The 9,027-nt window shown below is 45.1% G+C and overlaps 1 protein-coding gene across 1 annotated transcript in view; it reads left to right on the forward strand.

Annotated features, from left to right (window-relative positions):
• The window catches only part of trpc5a (transient receptor potential cation channel, subfamily C, member 5a), a 51,599-nt gene extending 47,426 nt beyond the window's left edge, over positions 1 to 4,173 (forward strand). Inside the window, exons 16-17 of the mRNA XM_070929502.1 lie at positions 1,283 to 1,372; positions 3,145 to 4,173. Coding sequence (XP_070785603.1) covers positions 1,283 to 1,372; positions 3,145 to 4,173 — 1,119 coding nt within the window. The remainder of the gene's footprint in view (positions 1 to 1,282; positions 1,373 to 3,144) is intronic.
• Positions 4,174 to 9,027: the final 4,854 nt, after the last annotated feature.

A 9,027-nucleotide genomic window follows, 5' to 3' on the forward strand; every position in this document is an offset into this window, starting at 1 on the left:
AGGTCCAAAAGTCCTTTAAGTTACTCTTTAAATTGTGTGTTGTTTGTCTTGTTTGTAACAACGCATTACTACACTTTTTCACGCGTTGCATCACTTGCGTGTGGATGTGCGTCCTCGTACACGATACAAACAAAGCGGGGACCCGCTGACAGCAGCAAACACACACTTTTATTACCCAACATAAAACCTGAGTCTCGCACTTGAGCGATGAAGGTGAAGCGTTGAGAGCGACATGTATTTGTATTTTTAGTTGTGTCTCTAATGCAAGTTGAAGTCAGCCTGAGCGCCTTTTTTTAAACTCTTCAGAAACACAGTAGACTGTTCTTGGCAGCCACGACAGTAACGCTGATGTCCAGTTTTTTGGGGATAAGTATTTGTACGGCAAATCAACCGAGACGGAGCTCTTGTGTTTCGACACCTCAGCTCTGGCAGCGACTGCGAACGCAGGAACGCCAGTACTTTGTATTTGGCAGCGCTGATTGTTTCTTTGATCAGCGTCCATGTTTTTAAGGATTGTTGTAGGAATCTGCCCTTCACTGTAACCGAGTGTGTGGTGTGTTCTGGCAGAGGCGGAGAGTGACAGCATGCCAGACCGTCCCGTTTGGCAGTCACAGGTGTTGACTGTGGGAGGATGCAGTGCGTTAATGTGTGTGTGTGTGTGTGTGTGTGTGTGTGAGGGTTTGAATTGCCACCCACTGAGCACCAAATGCTGGTGAAATTTGTCTTTGGTCTTTAAATCAATAAAGGTCGCCCGCCTCATTGGCTGATTACTTAATGAGACAATAACATTTAAATTCATCAGTCAGGATGAATTAATCTGCAAGTGAACGCGTTTAAAATGGTTTTATTCATTACTATTAAATAACACCGATGAACGATGAATGGGAATTGTATTCATACAACTGTGTCCACCCTGCACGGGCTTACAAGACACCACAGATTCATAAAAGCCAGCTGCAAATACAGTTTCAAACCATCAAAAGTCCCAAAAAAGTAAATAAATAAAACCTATTTGAATAATTTTCACAATTAGATTTTCAGACCTTCGTGTGCACAACAAAATTCATAACTCACTGAGTGAATACGAGTGAAATAGTGCAGTCTGGACACCAGAATATCCAGAATAGTCCGTCGTTTTGGCTCCTTGTAATGGAGTGAACACACAACACAAAGTATCCCTGCAGATCAGAGGTCTTCAAACAGTGAAATACTTTGAATAAAACAATAAAATAAAAAGGGCAGCTGAGCGTGTTCAGTAACCACGGTGACTTGTCTCCAACAGGAAGTGATCCGGAGCCTGGTGAAGAGGTACGTGGCGGCCATGATACGCAGCGCCAAGACGGACGAGGGACTGACGGAGGAGAACTTTAAGGTGGGGGCCGGGATATAACATGAATATCAGTGTGTAGCTGGATGCCCTGCAGAGCTCAGTCGGAGCTGCGCGTCATCACTACAAATATTCATTAAAAGATTAAAACTAAGTTTTAATAACTGTCGCCTGCCGACCATCGATCACTTCTTCTTCTCCTGCTGCTCAACATCTTCAGCTCTCATCGACACCAACAGTTCACTGTCGATAATCCTTGAGGAGAGTTTTCTTTGCTTTCTCCAAATCTTCTGAGCCGTAATTTATTCTGGGCTGTTTTAGCTCCCGCGCCTGTTTCCCATGATGCCCCTGGAGCCCAGCCTGGGCTTTGAAGTGGAAAGTTCCTTTGGGCTTTTCAATGCAAAAACAACATCAGGTGCACAGCGAGCTGAAGCACTTTCACACCCTGTGTGTGTGTTTGTGTGTGTGTGTTTAAATGTGTACCTAACATCAGGTGCACGTTGAAGTAAATCAGTGTTTTATCCTCTGAGGAGTGAAGCCACGTGTGCAGCATTTGGATCCCATATGGCGAGTGAAACAGAAAGAAAGATGGAGTATCTGTGATCATACTTTAAAGGATTCAAGCCTACTGCGTTTTTGTATTTGGCTCGCAGCTCGTGGGTCTCTGTGAGGAAGAGGAAGAAGCTCAGAGTTACTGTAGAAGTCAGCAGAGTGAATGTTTATGAGGCGTTTCTGTTAACTTTCCGTTAAAGCGACAGGATGAATTCAAGTTGTGAACTGAACTGAATCAAAATCAAAAGCACCGAGCAACAAACTGAACACACTGCATTAAAAATGATCTTCTAATACATGAGTTCCTCCTCTTTTAGATTTATTAAGTGATTGTTTTAGCTTAGAAAATGTCAGAGAATAGGGAAAAATGCCCGCATAATATCGGTGGTAAGATATTTGCCACCAAAAGAAGAAAGAACAAAGAAGCTTTCACGGACAATGAATAAAAAAAGAACCAGAGATATTGTCTTTTTTATTCTCAAATAAAAGAATAAAAAAGGCGCCTACGTTACCCACAATGCAACTCGACCTCCAACAGTTCAGTCAAAGATTCAGGTGTGTTATGCTAGCAGCGGCTAATGTAGCCTCAAACTACCTCAGTATCTTTTACGTTTCTGTAGTTCTGTTTCTTGTTACAGCTTTTTTTGTCCAAAATCCAAATGTATTCAATTCACAACAGAAAATCCTCCGTAAATCCTCACATCAGAGAACGTTTGTCAATTTCTAGTTGATCAATTAGAATAAAGACGAATCGATGAACAGGCTGACTGTTTCAGGGATCTCACCTTCATCAGGATGGAAACTTTCTTTATATGCATGTAGTTCATCCAGGAGTCATGTGACTTCACAAATCACCGCAAATCAACTCATTTCTGTCACTTTCTCTTCCTCTCTTGACCTCGATCTCCCTCTCGTCTCCACCGTCCCCCTGAGTCCCTACCCTCCTCTTCACCCTCCTCTTCACCCTCTGCCTGTACAAATTGATGTTTCACCTCCCTCTTTCATTCAGTCACCAGTCTCATCTCTTCCCCTCTTCTTCTTCTTCTCTGTTTTTTTCTCTCTCATGTTTTTCCCTAAATATCAGATATTTTTTCCTTTTTATATTTTATTTTCTTCTTCTTGGCCTCTCTTGATTTCTCCTCTTTTATTCTTGAAGTTAAAAATACTTTTAAATGACAGATTTCTCTTCTCGCTCACGTGAATATTTTGAATATTACCAATAACTACTTTACATTCACGACAGTTCTGTCTCTGTCTCTCTCCAGGAGTTGAAGCAAGACATCTCCAGTTTCCGCTACGAGGTCCTGGATCTCCTCGGCAACCGGCGTCCTCCCCGGCGACATTACTCCTCCTCCAGCGAGACGGCGAGAGATGATGGCGCCATCGCCTCGGAGGACGACAGCGAATCAGGTGATGGCTGTGGAGGCGGCGGCCAGAAGTCAAAGGGCGTGACCTTCATGACCCCGCTGGAGGACGACGTGGGGCCGGCGCCGGCGCTCGGCGTGTCCGCCTTGGTGCGCTCCATTTCTGGAATGACCCAGATAGAAAAGGGGGGAGAGGGTGAGGGGGGGGGGCTGGAGGAGGGCATTGGATGGGGGGAAGAGGAGGAGGAAGAGGAGGGGAAACCAAAGAGCAACGGGCTGAAGACAACCGTCATCCCTCCGTCCTCCACCACCGTCCTCCCCTCCCCGTCTTCATCGTTCTCCTTATCGTTTTCTTCATCATTCGCTCGTACGAGGAGCTGCCTGCAGCGCCTCTCAGCTCCGAGCGCAAAGACGGACTCTTTCAAGCGCCTCTCCTACCTGTTCTCACGCTCCAAACGCAGAGCCCCACCCATGCCCCTCCCCCTCCAGTCCCCGCCCTCCTATACTATCTCCGACGGGTTGCTCCGCCCCCTGGGGGGCCACAGCCACTCCGACTTCGTTCTCAGTGACGTGACCAGAAGCGAGACTCACCTGAACGAGGTGGGCCGCTCAGTCGACATCAATAACCCCTCGTTCTCCCCGCGGAGAACGAACGGGCGGGACTCGCTCCTGACGCTGCCCCTCCCGCCCCCGTGCCCCTGCCAATCCCTGCACTGTGCTTCCAACATGTCCGAGTCCAGCTCGCGCCTCCTGGACTCCAGCGAGGACGTTTTCCAGGGAGGAGGCGTGGGAGGAGCGGGCGAGGGCGGCGTGGATGGAGGAGGGGGAAGAGGAAGGGTGATGGTGATGGGCGGGTGGGTGGGACCATGCGACGATGTCATAGAGGACAGCTGTGAGGTCATAGAGGACTCTGTCACCACACAGCTATAGGAGAGAGAGAGGGACAACCAAACTGTTTTCCTTTGTTTGCAAATGGCTGGACGCATTCAGAGGGAGAGAGACGGAGAGAGAGGCGGGGGGGCGAGAACCCAACGGAATCTGCGGATTCCGGAACCCTGCAGAGTTCCGGAATCCGACGGTGGAATTCTAGAATGCAACGTTTCCAAGAACGGAGCAGTTCAGTGATGGTTTTAAAATGGCAGATAGTTCATAAAGACAGTTTGGCGTCCTCTGGTCGTCTGGGAATATGGCGCAGACACATCCTTGTCCACTCTTGTCCACTCACAAAGAATGCCAGGTCCTACACACGTTAGCCAGCGAGCTAAATACCTAGCGAGCGAGGTACCAGTTGGCTAACTAGCTAGAGAGCGAGTGGATTTCAGTGCGAGACTGTCTGTCTTCATGACATCCCTAAATTGCATGGATGTATTTTAGGATTTAGGACTGTTGTGTGGCCCACTGCACATTCTCCTGACAGTCGCTTTCCTTGAGCCTTTCTCGCTTTAGACTTTACATGGCGATAGCATCACATGCATAGAAATAGCTTTTCTAGTCTCTGGGAATATTTTACACTCATTAAACTCTCACAGTTTAAAAGTTCATCACAAAGAGTAATAATGGACTCGTCAGCAGTTTTGTGGGTCTCCTTTTTAATCGTGGTCTGTGGGGAAAGCGATCCGGAGCTGCTGAGGATTTGTTTTGCAGTCGGCAGCAAGTTTGACTCAACATGCTGTTTCCATGCAGCTCTCTCAGCACGTCGTCTTCATCGTCAGGTCGAGGCCAACGCGCATCTTTTCACGAAATTCCACCAAACTGTCTTTATAAACGTCTGCCATTTTCCACGCATGCCACAAGAGAAGAAAGGAGTACACCGTTTTCTTCTTTCCTCGGGGAGATTCAAACACGCATGACTATTATGGAATTACAAGCAGCCAAAGTGACTTTTCAGAAGGGAAATATCATTAAAAGTCCCCGTTTGGTTTTCTTTCCCTTTAACCGACCTTAAAAACGGATTAAAAATGGAATCAAATCCTCTTAAAACCACTGGAATTGGAATGGAACTACCCTGAAACTCATTTTCATTTTACCTTCAAATATGAAATGGAGTCCCACCTCCAAATGAAATGTGACTGAAAATTGCAAAAGTTTAACGGGAACAATGGAATAACTTCCCCTTTAACTCTGGAATTTTAACTCCGACCGAATCACTGGGATGAAAGGGAACGGCATGGAACCATTGCTCTGCTGTCGATAGCCCGCCCCCTCTCTCTCTGCATCAACAAGGGCCAAGGAACTTTATTTTATCCTAATAACAGTTATACTAGTAATAACAATTATAATAATAAGAATAATAATAAGAGACTTCTAATAATAGTAATGAGGACTATTCTGGTTTCTAAAGACTGTCTTTGCTTCTCTTTGAGTTGCCTATGATATCCTGGCTTCTCATTCAGCTCTTCCTTAATAAGTACACTTTAACCTGATGAATAAAACTATGTGGTGATATTTATTGTGAGGAGGAGGGATGATGGACGGATGAATGGGTGGAAAGGAGGCAGGGAAGGACACGTGGAAATGAACGGAGAATGTCTTGTGGATGAAAAGGGAAGGAATAATGGGGGGAAGGAAAGAAGGGGAATGAGGGAAAGATTGATGGACAGATGGAGAAAGTAGAGACGAGGTTGCCTTTCTATCTGGGAAATTAATTTTAAAGGGAAATTTCACCAGAATTTCATCATGATTTTTATTGTTTCTTTCCTGAAGTCGCTCAGTGCGGCGACTTCAAAAGGTTGGCATGAGCAGAGGCTGCTGAATTTTACTCTGGTTAATATACGACAGTCAGCGATGAAGTAGAGAAATTATGCATGTTTGATAAAAAAAAAAAACACACACCTTTACCTGCAACACACACACACACACACACACACACACACACACACTCAGCTTGTGTGACGAGTAGCTCCTGGCCAAATGTTTCATCCTCTCTTCAGCAGGATATCAGCCGTTTACATCCTTTCTTTCTCTTGATTGTTTTACCTTTCTGTCTTCTCCTAACCTCCACCAGACACACTTACAGAAACACACACACTCTTCCCTCTGGCAGACGCTGTGACCTCCCCACCAGCTGCCTTGGCAGCGACGGCGGCAAAAAAAAAGCCTCAACCCGCCGATGAATCAACGTCCCAAAATGTCACGGTGTAACCATGGAGACCCGATTACCCGCTCAACATCCTGTAATCATAATGTCACGTCCAGAGCCAGAAAGCTCCGACGCTGCCGGGCATCCTGGCGCTGGCAGCGGGGGTGCAGCTAAGTGGGTAGTGATGACACCCGTCTCTTTTGTATTTAAAAAACCATCAATTTTATGTCATTTTACATCCCACCAACAACACAGACTTGAGAAGTGTGTAACATCTGACTTTAACTTGAGAAGAAAGAACGGCAACAGAAGCATAAAATGACCCGACACGTTACCTGACGAGCAGCTTGTGTTGATTCTGACTTCTGTGTTACAGATCTGTTAAACCTCTCAGGGAGCAGGTCACGCCGCAAAGTGCGTCAACTTCAATTTCCATTTCTTGCCGACAGTTTCGAGACCACCGTCTTTTTCTAACCAAGCAGTTTTTGAGCCGAACTACAGGTGGCAGATCACCTGTTGTTCAAGCTGTTTTACTTTCCTAAATGTAAAGACTAGCCGGCCCGAAACCAAACATTTGAGAGTCCATTTAACACTGTTGTCACATAATTAACAGCATTATTGTCGACAACACATGGTGGGTATTTTAGATTTTAGACCAAAGTTAGAACCAGTGCAGTTTTTGTAACTTTCATTGTTGCCCATTTAGTCATGAATATTTCATGTCGCACAGAAAGATGCTTTAACAATGGATCAAATAACTGTATGCAGAGGGACAGGCCAGCTCAACCTTGTTTGTCTTCATCAAAAAAGAAGCTCTAATAAAGTCAGTGAATGCTGCCTGCCCAGCACCAAACAGCAGACAGTTAGCGGTTAGCTGGTGAACAAAAAGCTAGCAGCTAAAGGAACAGGCTTCTCTCTGAAGACCAGAGCAGAAGAGAATATTGGACAAAATCTATTCAAAAGAGTCTTCTGGACTTTTCCACAACAATATATGAATCAATCTAGTTTGAATTCTTTGGGATATTAGACGTTATCTTGATATTAGCTTGTGATTCTCTGCGAGGCTCCACACATTTCATAAATCATGAGGTTTGATCTGCTCGCTCAGTCTCGGCAGCTGATGTTTTGGGAGTTTATTGATTTCTGGAAACTGGTTGTTGAAGAGAAATCACATGTAATCGGCGTCCTCGACTAATTGTAAGTGAAGAGGAATTAAACAGCGAGCTTTAGATTTTAGATGAGGATTAAACAGCTAATGTTCAGGCAGCAAAAACGTCTCACATTTGGAAACAAAGCTACGGTTCCCCGGCAGATCCACTTCAGCTCAATAAGACTGCAGACAAACCGGAGGGGGGGGGGGGGGGGAAAGGACGAAGGAGAGAAGAACCTGGATTTTTATTGGTTACCACGGCAACCGGCCTGCGTGTCACCGCCCCTTAATCAGGGCCACGCAGTGCCACACATGCAGCGAACCAGATGGGTTTGATCATCAATCGCACTTCCATCAATTGTCATGACACCGAATTAACACGAGGAGAGTTTTATTTTGAAATACAGGAAGTGGAGACGGGGATGCAGACAGAAGAGTGTTGATCAATTGATCAATTGTAACGATAGTTTGATTGATTGTCTCGTGTGTCCTGTGTGTGTGTGTGTATGTGTGTGTGATTATTGATCCAGCCAGAATCCATGATTAAACGGGGTTGAGCCTTTTATTGATATGTATTTATAAAGATAAGACTTGTACACAACAATGTGTGTGTGTGTGTGTGTGTGTGTGTGTGTGTGTGTGTGTGTGTGTGTGTGTGTGTGTGTTAGAAGATTAATTAACGTTCCATCTGAAGAGATGATTTGAGTGTTTTGGAAATAAAAATGAAGGAGTGTGTGTGTGTGTGTGTGTGTGTTACAAAGAGGAACTATGCAATAGAGAAACAAATTGAGCATCATTGAAGACGACTTTAACGGGACACATGGGACCACACACACACACACACACACACACACACACACACACACACACAGCTAATAGTCCTGTGTAGCTTCACTCTGCCTCCCAGGCAACCAAGGACAGCAGGCATGTCCACTGTTATAGATCTTAGAAGTGTGTGTGTGTGATCACATGACGCTGAATACACTGGAACAGACTGCAACACACACACACATGTTCTGTACATTATTAGCACTCAAAGGTTTGTTTGAAATGCAGTTATAACACATGAACAACGCTGAAGAGCTCCTGTTGAACGTTCACCTGTAACCAAAGTAAAGGACATTAAATGTCATTTTTCAGGAGGTTGAGACGTGACGTTCGTCCGGATCAGACGCCACAGATTCTGTCCAGTCAATGAATCATATTAAAATGTGTGGATCACAACACACACGCTGCTGCACGACAGTTCACTCTGATCTGAAGCTACTGAATCATTCGTTTTAAACAACGTACTGAAGTTAAAAAGGCAGAAATCCCAAATCAAGAGCTTTAAAGTCAGGACAGCTGCTGGAGTCATTGATATATCGAGTGTCATTTTGTTGCTACGGGGAAAATAATTTGGCTCAGCTACTCATCACACACACACACACACACACACAGTAGACTACATATATATGGCATCATTCAGGTTCCCCTCTCACCTCCTAAAGGGATTTTGAGCTTTAAGAATAAAACCTGTCCTTGTTTTTCTTTGTTTTTTTTGGGATTTCCACAT

This window comes from Enoplosus armatus, chromosome 23 (genome assembly GCF_043641665.1).
Source record: "Enoplosus armatus isolate fEnoArm2 chromosome 23, fEnoArm2.hap1, whole genome shotgun sequence".
Taxonomy (NCBI): domain Eukaryota; kingdom Metazoa; phylum Chordata; class Actinopteri; order Centrarchiformes; family Enoplosidae; genus Enoplosus; species Enoplosus armatus.